The sequence below is a fragment of the Macrobrachium nipponense genome, chromosome 12 (genome assembly GCF_015104395.2).
Source record: "Macrobrachium nipponense isolate FS-2020 chromosome 12, ASM1510439v2, whole genome shotgun sequence".
Classification (NCBI taxonomy): domain Eukaryota; kingdom Metazoa; phylum Arthropoda; class Malacostraca; order Decapoda; family Palaemonidae; genus Macrobrachium; species Macrobrachium nipponense.
Genome location: NC_087205.1, coordinates 91618020 through 91634581, shown reverse-complemented (window position 1 = coordinate 91634581; position 16562 = coordinate 91618020). Strand labels below are relative to the sequence as shown.

At 38.7% G+C, this 16562-nt stretch overlaps 1 protein-coding gene across 1 annotated transcript in view; it reads right to left on the bottom strand.

The window, feature by feature from the left end:
* The window catches only part of LOC135224656 (uncharacterized), a 60114-nt gene extending 43980 nt beyond the window's left edge, over positions 1-16134 (bottom strand). Inside the window, exons 1-3 of the mRNA XM_064263875.1 lie at positions 15954-16134; positions 9011-9280; positions 7705-7719 (exon numbers count right to left, since the gene is read on the bottom strand). Of these exons, the coding sequence (XP_064119945.1) occupies positions 7705-7719; positions 9011-9053 (58 nt within the window). The 5' untranslated portion in view covers positions 9054-9280; positions 15954-16134. The remainder of the gene's footprint in view (positions 1-7704; positions 7720-9010; positions 9281-15953) is intronic.
* Between the last annotated feature and the right edge of the window lie 428 nt (positions 16135-16562).

Here is a 16562-nt window from a genome sequence, read left to right as displayed (position 1 = left end):
CCGTACGTTATGATAGCCAATAATTGTACGTTTAATTTGGTGATACTTTTAGCATTGGCACAGGCCTAAATTTGTCAAATTCAGGAATTTAACTTTATGAAAAAATGAGCTACACTCCTGCATGTAAGTACATTTAGACAAGTTCGAAATAAATACGTATATATGAAAACTTGAAGAATCTTCTCTCTCCTGTATAGACTTATCTAATACTGATCGTTGGAATTCCAGATGTCCTACCAGCGGGCAATAAATGGAGCCCTGTGCTTCCTGTCGGTAATCTGCGCTCTGGCGGCCATGACAAACGCTAATCCAGTCTTGACAACGGAAGTTGACAGCGCGTTTCCGACCGACGTCCCAGCTACAGAGATTCCCAGAGACAAAAACCCCGTCTACAACGTCTGGGAATATGCCTACATCCACGACGGCTCCATCAGCCAGAGGAACGCCGCTGTACAGTGAGTTGAATATCTTGAATTCATTCTACCTGATGGAAGGTCGTCTAGAATTCGTTAGAATTCAAGAGGCTGTGGAATCCCTGGTCATCCGTTAATCTCGTTATGAATTAATATAACTCAGTGCTAGACTACTATACTCGTTTTTTTTCCATCTGTCCACCCGCCTGTGGTGTTTGAGTATGGTAACATTGTGTCCCGGGCTTTAGATAGTTACATTCAACAATAATAACAATATCCTATTTCGAATATTAACGGTGTAATACGCATACAGTAAATTATTAAAACACTTTTCAGCGTAACTATCTAAAGCCCGGACGCAGTGTTACCATACGCAAACACCACAGGCGGTGGACAGATGGAAAAAAACAGAGTATGGTCAGCTGTAATTCGTATGATCGTTTCATATTGAGAAAGCGGCCAGTTATAGTACTATAAAAATATATATGTAAATTTCCAAAAGTAATTTCATCTATAATGGTTGCAAATTCTCTATGATAAAGGAAATATATATTTTTTCATCTGTCACACACATTCTAGCAGTCATTGATCTGATTTACGATATATAATTGCAATGAGAACTTTTGTACACGGAAAAATTCCAATTCCAGTGCAACTACTTTACCGTCATAACGTAAATTGATTCTCTCTCTCTCTCTCTCTCTCTCTCTCTCTCTCTCTCTCTCTCTCTCTCTCTCTCTCTCATCTACAAATTATGATTATCATGTAGGTCTATTTCCACTGAATTTTAGAAACTAACTATGCTCTGGACGTAGAGCTGAAGATTTCAGAGCCATATTTGAACTCAAATGTCGGATATTACAAAATATAGTTAACATATTTATTTATTTTTTAACTTTAACGAACAATCTACCCGTTTTCATTCATTTAAAAAATGGCAATATCTTACCAATAAAATATGAAACGGTAAATCTACCTTGGTAATGCTTTTCACTAACAAGAAGAAAGAGCATTCGATTCCCAGTCCTAAATAGTAGTAATCTATACGTAGTAATTAGGCCTATAAATGTCTGAGTGTATCGAACTCCTTAGAGACATGGCCCTTTAATCTTTCATTTCCCCTGTGCGCGCCTGTGCGTGTGTGTGTGTGTGTGTGTGCGTTTGTGTGTATGTCTGTGTGTGTATCTGCCACACGGAATTTTTAACTTCCCGCCTTCCTTAACTTTTTGGTTACGCTTTCTATTCAAGAACCCGGAATCCTCCGAGGAGATGTATGAAGAAGATTTCTCTTTTGGGGGGCGCATGGACTCTCGACTTTTCATTCGTGAGAATTATATTTCGTCATTCTGCCATTTTCCTCGTCGTTTTCATTAGTGACACAGTAATAGGTTTTCAGATAGTATTAAAAAAAACTGCGGGAATACTGCACGTTAGGAAATCCGTGCGATAAATGAGAACATGATTATTATGTTGTTGACGTTCTCGTGATCATCGCCAATGGTACTAATCCTAGGCCTATGTCGTCGAGAATATTTTGCATTTCTACCACTGTATGACATCTTAGCCACTTCTGCACTTCCGAAAGCATTCTCAATTACGTTTCAAAACTTTGTCACCCTCAATTAACTTTTGTTTTATATATATATATATATATATATATATATATATATATATATATATATATATAGACGTTTATTGGGACTTCAAGTTCTTATTAGACTAAATTTTCACTTCAAATGTATCCGCGTTGGAGAGTACGTACAAAGTTTCACTTGAAAAATCATGCGCAGTTCACCCCAGTCTGAACATACATATCTTACTTTAGAATTTAAATATGTCATTATCTTGCTTTGAGAGAAGAGATGCCATGAGAAATGAATTTGTTCTTTTCGAGTTTAAGACTAATTTAAATTGCTGAAACCTGCGCTCTTCCCAGCACGCGTTTTAACTTCGGTCTTTTGAAGGTCTGCTCCTCATTTATTTTCTGGTTTCGTTGGGTCTTGTATAAAAGCGCGCCTCATTTAAAAAAAAAAAAAGAAGGAAAAAAACTTGTCTTACATGAAGGACAGACTGCTCTTTTTTTTCTTTTTTTTTTATTAGAGATTCATTTGATATTTGGTTTATTGCTTTTCATAAACGATCGAAGTATGTCTTTCACATTGAAAGAATAATAAAATATATACTCCAACGTAATAAACAAATAACAAATGCAAAAGTTGGTCCGCTTGTTAATTATGTCAAGACTAAATCATCATAACTCCATATTTTCCTAATCTTTTAAGAGATGATGCAATGAGACAATGAAATTCGACATCAGCCTAGAACTCTCACAGTTTTAGTCTTGCATTTTAAACAGTTCTTTTGTCCTTTATCGTGAAAGCGTCTTTCTGTGAATCTGTTACCCAGGGTAGTTCCACTATGTTACAATTCTAGACGATATGGAAACGTTTCATAGCGGAGGAATCTCTTCATATTACTGAACTGACTGACCGAGATTTCTCAGCTTCAATAGGGGGAAAAAATGGTGATAATTCCAACCTTTTTAGCGTATAAAAGATCTATGAAAATCATAGGTCTAGTTGTCTAAATAAGGACGAATAAGGAAGAAGGCTTTGCAAAAGATGGCGACCCTCAGTATTAGCACCCAAAGTCTCAATAACCGAAAAACATAAGGTTTGATTAACGGATGTTTGTCTGTTTAACTGAGAACCTACAACCTGGGGGTAGAGTTTCCCTCAAAATGAACAAGAGACTTTTAAGATAGTCTCTCTCTCTCTCTCTCTCTCTCTCTCTCTCTCTCTCTCTCTCTCTCTCTATTTGATATCCATCTATTTCTTTCCAGATCTCACGATGACAACCAAGGGAACCAGTGTCTCTGGGCCATTGTCTCATGCTGCAACGCACACACGAACTACGAGCGAGACAACTGCTTCGAAGCACTAGGATGTTCTGGAGCCTGGTTCCAGAACCTCTGCTCGGACGAGTACATCCACGTCGCTAACAACAGAGTTTCTTCCATGTTCTCAGGAGGATTCGGCAAAAAGTGATTGTTGATTTTTTCCCAGTTTGTTAAAGTTACATTTGGCAAGATATGTCTCCGCCTTTTGTTGTTATTAAATCACTTTTTCGTTTGCAACTGAAGTAACGAAGCAATTGACTTTTTTTTTTATTCTCCAAATACTCACACGTATATTTTGACTCGAGTTATATTGTAAATAACTAAAGGATTATATTATGAGATTGATTGTAGTACTACAGAGGCTTAGCTTTTGAATATGTATTAAATTTAAGGAAATCCCGTAAAAAGCGTGTTTTATTTTACATTAAATTCGATCGACATGGGACTAATTTGAAATGCTTATCAAAAAAAGGTAGAGTTGCTTGGTCTATAAAAGCTAAATGGCTAAAGAAAGGTTTGATGAAAAGCGTCCATTATGATGATAATTACCTTTTATATGAGATCGAAATGAAATTCAAAGCAGATAAGTAATATTTGCCAAAGTCAAGAGTGAGGCTGAAGGCTTCGTTATTGTATGTCATCTGAGCATCCATAAAAATAAAAAAAATAAAAAGTGTATCGAACGATTCCATATCGTCAACAAGCTAACATTACTTGCAGACTCTTCCAGAATCCTTGAAAATTATTATTTCGTATTAGAAATAAACCCAGGGGATATAATTAAGGAAAAAACACGAAAAAATAAACGAAATACAAATATAATCAATGACTGAACAGTTACGAAGACATGAAGGAACAAAGATGAGCAAATAAGAAGTAAACATGGCCATTGCAAATACCTCAGAGAAAATGGTACGATTGCTAATTGTGCGCTGGACTTGTTTCCTCGGATCTAGTTCATATATTTTGTAAACAAAGGGTCCTGGAGAGATTTAACATGACTTATTATGAAGTAACGTAAAATACCTGTCAGAGAAATGGCTGTCCCGTGCTAACCTTTGTTCTGTCATGGCCAAAGATGGTGGTTTCTCTCGAACCATAGGCCTATATCGTCGGTGTCTCATAAGGACGTTTCAGAATATTTTAGCGCCATTTGCAAAAGACAAAAACCGGGGTTAGATTTCTTGTAGTAAAATAATATAGGAGGAAAGTATATGTAAGTTCTATTGATAATAGTACCATGCTGAATTATATCGATGTAAATTTGGTGAAAACTGGGACAGTTCACGTGGTAACTACCGTTTACATATCTACGCTAAATTATAGAAGTTTGAAAGATGGAGATATAGAACTATTTGTATCTCCATCTTTTTGGTTCATTATAAACTTACTTCAAAAGTAAACTTGTTGCTAACTCTAATCAATTTCTCAGGTCTAATTTTCCAAGTCCAACAGACTATTGTTAAAAGGGAGTATAACGTTCATTGCAATATGCTATTTATAATCGAAAAAAAAACAATTAGAATAGAATTAAAATAATTAATTATTGTAACTGTAGTACATATCATTCAACTCCCTACATTATGTCGAGTTTGGCTTACGTTCATATTACTCTATTACGAACATATACTTCAGGCATTTAATAATCTAGGTTCGAATTTTAGTTACAGGATTAAATCTATATATTGGTAATTGTGAACTTATTTAGTCTACAAATGAACAATGGCGTCTATCTGATTTCCTTCCATATTTTTGTAAAAATAGAGCTCAAAGTTAGTTTTTTTTTTTTTCCAAAACAGTTCTTGGTTATGAGCAAGCACGTATGGTTCAGACGATTTTACTGTGACACTGGTATACCTCTAGATGTAGTACTATTGTGTCATGCTTGCATGAACCTCAATTTACTGTGTTTTGTACTTTGTTATAAGCGAATAGACTCGCTTTTTTCATGTCAATATCCTTTCTTACGCTCTGTAACAGAGGCGCCACAATTAACCAAACATTAGTGCCATGTTTACTTTGCTGCCTTGCTTGCCAAACGCCCATGTTTACAAGTCATTATTTTGTCTCTCTCGTTAGTACTACACTTTGCTATTTTTGTGCCAGTGACACTAGCCAACCCCAACATGGCGGGGTGCAGTGGTTAGCTTCGTTATCTGCTTGCCGAGACCTCACTCTGTAGGCAGTGTCAATTTTACCAACTTCTGGAGGAAGCCCTTTAGTTTCAGATGAATGTTCGGTGCCTCTTTTTACCAGTGCCAGTCATTTCCACCAATGCCAAACACAGGAAGCTAGCATGACAGGGTGCCAAGCTGCGTAGAGGATTAGTGAATCGAATATACTTAATCTAACACAGTGAAAGACAGAGCTCTGAACGTGCTGTATAAATACAGAAAACATTGAGCAAGATAAATAGACTTATTAAAAGATTTTACATATCAAAACTGTTCAAGACTCACGCAACTTAGCAAACTGAAAGTTAAAAGTATATTTCAGCTTCAGCACCAATGACAGAAGTCGCATGAATTGGAGGAGAGAGAGAGAGAGAGAGAGAGAGAGAGAGAGAGAGAGAGAGAGGTAACGCTTTGGAAGCTGTTTTCTATCTAGGAAAACCCATAGAATAACGCTTCAAAAGCTTGCTGGTCACCATACTGGCTTTGGAACGATAACTGGGTGGAACTGTCTTTTTAATGGCGTCTGATAACGCAGTTATTCGCTTTTAGAAGGTTAGAATTGAAGTCTGCTAACCTGGTTTAGGGTTGCTAGCATTTTTGGCCTAAACCTGACTTTTTCAGAAAGTCAACGACCAGGTTCGCTTACATCATAAATATAACCTCTCCAATGATCTGTCAGTGTGCAAATACAGTATATGTTAAAGATACATCGCTCACACTGAGCACCAAAATATTCATAAGTTGGAACTGGAGCACTAAATATTTTTGTGGCTAACTATCGATGACGGAGAAACACATCAGAGTCACTGGGCCATCGAGACTGAACTCCAGAGTTTAAATGATTTAGCATCCTCTTCAAGGTGATTTTCACCTAATCCACACTGCAAGGAAGGTGTGGGATGCTTATCAACATGTTATAAAATTCTAGCGAACAAGTCAATGCTGTCATTCGTAACACTTGGGGAAATCGTGCATCACAGTAAAGCTGACTCTCTTGGGAAGAACTTGATCACGGAATTCACTCCATTTTCCAAGCTGTACAGGAAAGGTGAACATTAATGCAGGTCTAGGAAGATTCTATCATTACTTGACTACGTAAAAAAAGGACAATTAAGATAGGAAGAATATAAATGAAGACAATATCTTAAGGAGAATATAGTCTGCACAAGGGCATATCTGACAGAGAGAAAAATCATCGTAAGATTTATTGTAACAGACGCACAAGTTTACACAGAAGCTATATACAGATCATACTTAGCACATCCACGGCACAAAGCATCAGCCAGGGTTTATCTGAAAAGGAACATTGATAAGAACGTTGTTGCTCTGAGGATCTTGGCATTCATGCATATCCTCATCGGCTTCTTGAGTATCTTGGCTCTCTTGGCGCGTGTCACTAGACCTAGTACAAACTATGGACATATTACAAGTGATTAACGTCTTTTAAACACTATTATACACTTAATTAGTTCTAGTATTTACTTATTTAAAGTTATCTGAATGACTTTTGCCAAAATCTGAACCAGAAATGAATGATAAAATCAGGATTGCGAATACACTTGGAAAGACTGTTCGAATGAAGAGAAAAAATGCTTTTGAATCAATGCCTACATCTGAAGCTTCTAGCCAAAAATAAAAGAAAATGGTAATATGAAAAAGATAAAAATGGCTATTGCATACATTTAAGAACCCAAAATTGCACCTCTTGTCAACTACCATTACCCACGACCATGCTTTGAAGATAATCACAGTGCATTCGAATATCTCTCTATACAAATCCCTTCATATCTATACGGCCGTTTCCAGAACCCTAATATGCCCAGACCATCACAAGATCCATGAACGTCCTTAAGCCCTAAAGGAAGCTGCTGAGACAAGCTTCCAAGTAACATATGCAGCAGCACTGGAGTGGACAGGAAAAAACAGCTACTGTAGTCCTACCCTCAAAGGCGCCAGGCAACTGAGCAGGCAAAAAAAAGAAAAAAAAAATGCGCAAGCGTACAACACATTTCGTCAAAAAAAAAAAAAAAAAAAAAAAAAAAGTCCTGTCTGTGACAGCTGCGATCTGCAAGGTGCACTAACTGGCTATTATTATAAATCATGCACTACCTGCCCTTTCTTTTGCTAAAACAGATCAAAATAAGCTAGTCTACAACTAGACTCAAGTTCTTACACAGTGTTCCACGAAAGCGAGGCTATAGTTACAAAGTGCCCTTACTTGTCGGACCTTTAGCTGGCGTGGAAAAAAGAAGAAGAAAACGGTTCGGTGTTATTCACTAGTGAATATCTTATGTTTATGAGCCAAAGTTGGGAGAAAAAAAAGATTAAATTTCATAATTCAAAATTGCTGTATTTTGCATAAATATCCAAAGAATGACTTTGTTCATGTTTATAATATCAAAAGAGTGACTTTGATCGATATTTGAATCGCTGTATTTACATAAATATGAAAAGATTGACTTTGTTCATGTTTTTAAATGGCTATATTTGCTGGAATATCCAAAGAATGAGTTGGTTCATAAACTAGAATTGCTTTATTTGCATAAAAATCTAAAGAGTGATTTTGATCAATTTGAAATTGCTATATTTGCTGAAATATCCAATGAATGACTTTGTTCATATTATATATTTGCATAAAAATCTAAAGAGTGACTTTGATCACTATTTGAAATAGCTATATTTGCTGAAATATCCAAAAAATGACTTTGTTCATATTTACAATTTGCTTAAATATCGAAAGAATGACTTTATTCATGTTTAAAAATTACTATATTTGCGTAAATACCCAAAAAATTACTTTGTTCATCATTTAAAATGGCTAGATTTGCTGGAATATCCAAAGAATGACTTTATTCATATTTGAAAGTTGCTTAACCTGCATAAAAATCTAAAGAATGACTTTGTTCATGCTATAAATTGCTATATTTGCTTAAATATCAAAATAGTGACTTTGATCATTATTTGAAATTGCTATATTTGCATAAATATCCAAAGAATAACTATGTTCATATTATAAATTTGCTTAAACATAAAAAGAAGGACTTTGTTCATGATTTAAAATCGCTATATTTCCATGAATATAAAAAAGAATGACTTTCTTTTGATGAGGTACAACTATATCACTATAATAGATGCGCACATCAACCGTTCATCTGATGTCTAGGCCAGTCCATTACGAAGCTCCTGATAAGCCAGTCACATTGCTGGAAATTCTCAGTCTCTCTAGAGAGAGTTCACATAGGCAGTATGTACATGTTCCCTTCTCTCCTGAGGGATACTTTTGAAAGCCGTATCCCTCAGGAGAGGTCTTTCAAAAGTATCCCTCAGGAGAGATGGAACCTATACATCCTGAGTTTGAGAACTCTCTAGAGAGACTGAGAGAGGTTCCAGGTTCCAGCCCCGTGACTGGCTTATCAGGAGCGTCGTAAAGGACTAACTGGCGAAGACAGATATCAGATGCGCAAGGTTGATGCGAATCTATACTATAGTACCAACCACTTTCCGCTTGAATGTAAGACACTTACTACTGTCACTCCTCTGCGATTTCTTGTCGCTGGATTTGCCCATTTTCAACCCGTGGTCCCTTCCAGAGTCTCCGAGAATCCTTCCCTATGCTCAGTCCTCGCTCGTTCCCATCAGGAGAAGGAGGTTTTCTTCTTCTTCTGTTTATCTTTCTGTTCAAGAGCTGACCGTTAGGAGGGGAGGCTGGAGGTCGTCATGCGCGCGCGCGGGAACTAGTCGGAGGCTCACTCGCGATGGAGACAGGAGACCACTTGGAGGCGAGTCATAATAATCTGGAAAGAAAAAAAAACTCATGATAACCTGGAAAGGACAGAGACTCATGATACACTCGCGATCGAGACAGGAGACCACTTGGAAGCGAGTCTCTGGTTTCATGAAAATCTGGAAAGGAAAGAAATAGACTATTGGTAACCTGGAAAGGAAAACACTCATAATAATCTGGAAGGGAGGAGAGTCATGATAACCTGGAAAGGACAGAGACTCATAATAATCTGGAAAGGAAGAGATTCATGATAATCTGGAAAAGTAGACTCAAAATAATCTGGAAAGGGAATGAGACTCATAATAGTCTGGAAAGAAAATTCATAACCTGGAAAAGGAAGAGATTCGTGACAATCTGGAAGGGAAAGAGACTCATAATAATCTGGAAAGGGAAAGAGGCTCATAATAATCTGGAAGGGAAAGACTCATAATCTGGAAAGAAAACTCATAATAACCTGGAAAAGGAATGAGACTCGTGATAATCTGGAAAGGCAAATACTCATAATAATCTGGAAAGGAAGAGATTCATGAGAACCTGGAAAGGACAGAGACTCATGATAACCAGGAAAGGAAAAAACTCATAATGATCTGGAAAGGAAGAGCTTCATGATAACCTGGAAAGAAAGAGACTCTACTAATCTGGAAAGGGAATGAGACTCCTGATAATCTGGAAAGGTAAAGAGACTCATATCTGGAAAGGGAAGGAGACTGATAATGATCTGGAAAGGAAGAGATTTATGACAACCTGGAAAGGGGAAGACATAATAATCTGGAGAGAAAATTTCCAATAACCTGGAAAGGGAATGAGCCTCGTGATAATCTGGAAAGGACAGAGACTCTTACTAATCTGGAAAGAAAATTCATAGTAACCTGGAAAGGGAGTGTGACTCATAATAATCTGGAAAGGAAAAGACTCATAATAATCTGGAAAGGAAGAGATTCATAGTAACCTGGAAAAGTAGAGACTCATAATATGAAAAGGAAAGAGACTCATAATAATCTGGAAAAAAAGAAAAAGAGACGACTCTAAAAAAAACGCATTTAGTTGTTCATCTAAAATAGCTTTGTTATTATTATTATTATTATTATTATTATTATTATTATTATTATTATTATTATTATTATTATTATAAGGGCTTCAGCCTATCAAAAATGCATATTCTAGCATTCATCTTATGACCAAAATAGAATTTTATAAACCTAGAGGTTGGTACTAGTAGGTCGTATCGTCTATTCAAAATAAAACATTGGTATGATATGGTTTAATTATATGGTTTAGTCAACTACTGTATTTATATCTTACGTATTGCCTAACTGTAGGAAACTGCTTATGGCACTACAGCAGCAATGTCATTTTATGAAAATAATCTTTTGAAAAAATGCACGTTAGTGCACAAATAGAGACGAATTATCTATTTCTATGTGGTGAGGGAGGCGTGATGATGATTATCGTACAGAATGCACTGCTGATCTTAATACCTTTTATGATCTGAAAACAAAAAATTGTCAACAAAATCCCCCAAGTGTGCCATGTAGGAGCGCGAATGGCCCGCGGAATAATCAATATCAATTCTGCGAGTCATTTTGATATTTTGTCCTTGTAACAAGCCCCCTCCCACCCCTTTTCTCTTCCCCAACACAGCTCCCCCCTTCCCCACATTTCATTTGGGGGGATTATTAAAGGGATTTCGCCCTCGTGCGTTTTGCGGGGAAAGACTAACCGTCAACATTCGACCCAGTAGTGACTCTTCTTCTCCTTCTTCTTTTTCTTCTTCTGCCTCAAATCAAATTGAGCGCTGGGCAGCCTAGGCTCCAAACAAGCGTCACTCACGGATCAATGCTCTCACTGTTCACAGACTATCTAGAGGTCAGTCATTGAAAGTACTACTACGTACATTCGAATAAGAAACTAAGTGGGTTGCGTTGTTTACGAGATATTACGAACAATTACTAGATATTACGAGCAATGATGATTTTTCTGCCAAGTTCAGTCAGTCGTTTGAGAACAGTATATGGACGTACGTAGACAGTTACACAAACTTTATAAATGGACATAGATTTTATATATATAATATATATATATATATATATTATATATATATAGATATATATTATTATATCATATAGTTATATATACAATATATATATATATATATATATATATATATATATATATATATATATAAAATCTATGTCCATTTATAAAGTTTGTGTAACTGTCTACGTACGTCCATATACTGTTCTCAAACGACTGACTGAACTTGGCAGAAAAATCATCATTGCTCGTAATATCTATAATTGTTCGTAATATCTCGTAAACAACGCAACCCACTTAGTTTTCTTATTCGAATGTACGTAGTAGTACTTCCTTGCCTTGGTCTTCTCTTCGTCAATATCAAGAAACTTAACCCCCTTTAAAAAAAGGAAAAAACGAGATAGCCGAGTACTTTCGGTCCTATTCGGACCCTTTACTGAGGTAAACTGATTTTACAAAGAACACCATAGTTTGCCTCAGTAAAGGTCCGAATAGGACCGAAAGTACTCGGCTATCTCGTTTTTTCATTTTTTGTTTTTTTCCTTCGTGGCAAAAAAACCTTTTTTATTTATACATAGCATCACGTTTTATATACTTCGTGATCAAGTTATTCATATATATATATATATATATATATATATATATATATATATATAGATATATATATATATATATATATATATATATATATTATATATATAGTATATATATATATAAGCATTTGTATGTGATATTCTAGTTAATAATGATAATAATAAAAGTAACAACAATAATAATAATAATAATAATAATAATAACACCTAAGCTTAAAGGGGGTTAAGTTTCTTGATATTGACGAAGAGAAGACCAAGGCAAGGAAGTGTTCAGAGAGAGAGAAAGAGAGAGAGAGAGAGAGAGAGAGAGAGAGAGAGAGAGAGAGAGAGAGAGAGAGAGAGAGAGAGAGAGCTAGCTCGGATCATTCGTTATTTTATTCTACCTTCACTTTCACTCCAAAAATCCCTGATTAATTATACGACCTTCTTACCAACTCGTGTCCTTCGTTCTCTGCATATGTCCAGACCATTCTAAATCACCCAGAACTACCTTTACATCGCCTCTAAATTCATTTCCTGTGAGAAAATACGGCTTTAATGAATGACCTACCTAAAAAGGTATGGATACTTTCTTGAACGCTGAATGGCCCAAAGTGGCCGAGTGCTTCGGTTGGCAGCCTAAATCAACTTCACAATAATTGTTTCTCATTTAGTCATCTCCCTGGTTGATTCTTAGTAAGTCTCTCTCTTTTAAACTGAATTCCTTGCATCACCAGCTCTTCATTCTGGAACCATTTTAAACTTCTATTAGTGCGTTCCATTCAGCTTCATCAGATTTAACCATCTCATGTCTCCTGCATTCAGCGCTCTTCAGAATACTCACTTTCTTATCTGGTTGTTGCTCAAAATTCCCTCAGATTTTTCATTCGTTTCTCAATTTTTTACTTTCTCAGCATTTCACTGATTTCACCCCCCCCCCCCCCCCCACCCCCCCCCCCCCGCCCCCCCACACACGGCGTAACCGTATTGCAGCTGCACTCAGAAGTAAATTAACACACATAACATAACAAATTGTTTTCCTCTCCATCTTGTGTTACCTGGCCATATTCAAAGACATTCTTTAGAAACCAACCATTTCCCAAAACCAAATACTTCAGCTCCTTCAAAATCGCCATTAAATTTCCCATTTTGTATTTTGTCCCTCTGCCATAACTACACTTTTACGTCAAGATCACCAAGCACAACCATCCTTTCCTCTGCCTCTTTTTAAACCCAGCCAGGCACAGATCTATGCATCCAGAAACTTTCTCTTCCTTTTCATCGTTATCCATCGCTGTATCAAAAACATATAAGTTCCCCAACTCCCTTACCTTATCTTACATGCGTTAAACATAGCTGACTCAATCACTATTTCTCCTACCACGTCCAAAACGCCCTCCTTTTCCACTTTGTTTAGAAAGAACCATAACATTCAGGTTATTGTTTTGGTGCACAGCTAACACGCCACAATTCTCCTCTTCTGTATCACTCGAAACCCTTCTAACTCATAGACTATCTTTTCTCATTGCTTGTTCAACTTTTTGCAGAATGAACACTGGATATGGGCTGTGGGTAACGTATCTATTGGTGATGCTGATTCTCAGACCAAACAAAGCCACAAGAATGTTGTTGTTTTGTTGCAAGTGTTTGCAGTTTGCCAAAGAAGAAAAGTTTCATCTGCAGTTAGTGGTCACTTCCTCCTCCAAGGGATCCACAACAACTCTTTTATGCAACGATACTCTGTCAAGGGGCACAGTACATTCAGTGACTTCAGTGATTGGTACATCTGTGAGTGTTTGTAGTTTGCTAAAGAAGATAAGTTTCCTCTGCAGTTAGTGGTCAATTCCTCCTCCAAGGGATCCACAACTCTTTTATGCAACAATACTCTGTCATGGTGCACAGTACATTTATTTATTAAGCGACTGGTATATCTATAGGCATAAGTTTGCGCGTTTAAACTGCTGACCTATGGTTGAAGTTTGTATTCGGAAGACTTTCACAGCACGAGCCGTTCATATACAGCTACAAAGAAGCTCACCAGCAATGCGTCAAACACCTTTACGTACTGCACGACTCTTCTTCTGGATCTTGCACTCACTCTGTCACTTCCTGGATGCTGCTAAGGTCCCTCCTTTCCAACACTTCTTGAGCTACATCTATCCATCCTTGTCTGGGTCTTTATCTTATTCCATCCAGCACCTCTGAATTGCACATACTCTTTCCACCAACCTGTCGCTATCTGTTCTCTCCGCATGACAGAACTATTTCCACATTCCCCACCCTCTCAATTCTTCTTATAATATATCTATCTATCTATCTATCTATCTATCTATCTATCTATCTATCTATCTATCTATCTATCTATCTATCTATATAAAAGCGTGTTCCCTTGGGTCTCACTGAGGTTAGAGACGCCTGAAACACGTATAATACACATCCCTCACCTCGAGAATCGTCATTGACTTGTTCCTTTGAAATAGATTCACTGTCGGAGTTGATAGAAAAAAAAATGGCCATTACTGAGCTACTGTCATATTATTTGTGGCGACGACGTCTAGTATCTTGAGTGCCAGATCAGTCAAACAATCAATCAGTAGATATATTATTAATCGATATGTAATATTCGTCGAGCGATTTTCTTATATTTGTGCAGTTTTTAATATTTGCTGCTTGAATCTTTGGATGCCCACTCCAGTATCAAGCTATGGGTCTAAGGCTGAATACTCGTTAATTTCGACATAAATCCCCTACTACCAAGGAACCTGGAACCCAGCAACCCAGATCCCAGGAAACCAGGTCCTAGCTAGGAACCCGGTACAACGAACCTGTGTCCCAGGAACCCAGGCCTTAGCTAGGAACCCAGTCCAGGGAACCCAGGGCCCAGGAGCCTGGAACAAGGAACTTAGGTCTAACTAGGAATTCAGTTCAAGGAACCCAGGCTTTAACTAGGAACCTGGCCCATGGAACCCAGGCTTCAACTAGGAACCCAAGGCCCAGGAACCGAGCCCAAGGAACCCAGGTCTAGCTAGGAACCGACGCTACTTAACAAAGGAGCCCAGACCTCCTCCGGGGTGAATGAGGGGAATTCTAAACAAAGAACCTTTCTAACAAAAGTAATACCGCGTTTGCGTTCAAGTCACCCTGAGAGAGAGAGAGAGAGAGAGAGAGAGAGAGAGAGAGAGGGGAGGAAACTGCTCCCGAGGAACCACATAAAGACTTTTTACTCTTTCTTCTTCTACTTCGTCTTCCTAAGTCCTCTTCCTCCTCCTCCTCCTCCTTCTTCTTCTTCAGCATCTTTTCTAATTGACCTGGAAACCCCCTCCCCCGAGGCCAACACTGCCACTTTAGGCATCAGCAGCGCCACCTGTTACGGCACCTTACCCCCCAACCCCCACCTCAGGACGGCGGAGCAACCACCACCACCCGGCGGCACTGCTCGGCTGCCCCATAGGAGGACGGTGGTCGGGGTCGGTCTCATCCTACTACTACTACTACTGCACTAGTACCACCTGTTACCTTCAACCACCTGTGAACCACCGCCACCGCCGCCGTCGCTTGGCGCTGGTACCACAAGCCCCTCTCATGTCTTTCCCCCCCTCACAGGATTCCCTCCTCCCCTCAGGATCTCCACCACCACCACCGCTGCTGGTGGTGGCGTTCCTTCCCCTAGCGTCCTATAGTTGACTTCCATCCGCCTGTAGGACATCATCGCAGGAATGTCGTCAATAGCCGTCGCCGCCCCCCAAACCCCCTCAACCCCAACACCGCCCCCCCCCACACACACAAAAAAAAACCATACCTTCCCTTGTTAACTCCCCGCCCCCTTCTGGAATAGGACTCATATATTCCTTCTGCCCCCCGAAGGATTTCTGACTGATTCCAACGGACGATTCCCGTCGTTCCATTGAACGCAACCGTTCAATTGAACGGCCGCGTTCATCATCTCTTCGTAGACGAAGAAGGAACCACAGCGAAATCCATTTCTCTCTATTTTTAACGCAACTGAAAATTATAAGAAAAAAATGGAGGTATACATTCATTTAGAACCGATACTTCGTCATTTCTCTGTGTTCTTACCGACTGCTTTTTAAAAATATAAACAAATCCCCCTTGACGACGACGACGACGACGAAAGAGGCGACTACATAAGAGGGGCGGGAGTTCTCGCAGCAGAGAGGGGGGTCGCCCCGCCGTTTTGTGACACAATTCGGGTGCGACGACGACACACCTGACCGGAGCCAAACGCGAGACTGGCGACACCCAATAATGTGCTCTCTGAGATGTTGGGTCGAGAGGGAGCCAATTGTTGCCAGAGGTCACCATTGGCGTTTTCCCTAAAAGGAGATGCGTGCGCCGAGGTGTCTCCGAACATCCAGGATATATGTATACACACACACACGTATATACACTCACACGCGCGCGCGCACGCACACACACACTCCTTCCTCTCGTATTCCAGGCTTCCCTGGAAGGATGGTATAGGAGAGGAGAGCTGGTGCAAATCCTTCGGGAGGCTTAGATAGTACAAGTGCTTATTCTTCGCTTTTTTATAAACAGATGTTGCAATGTTTATTTATCACTTTGGTCTCCATTTTGCTCTGAATATTTTGCAATGTCGTCCCCGCCCCCCCCCCCCCCCCTATCTCTCTCTCTCTCTCTCTCTCTCTCTCTCTCTCTCTCTCTCTC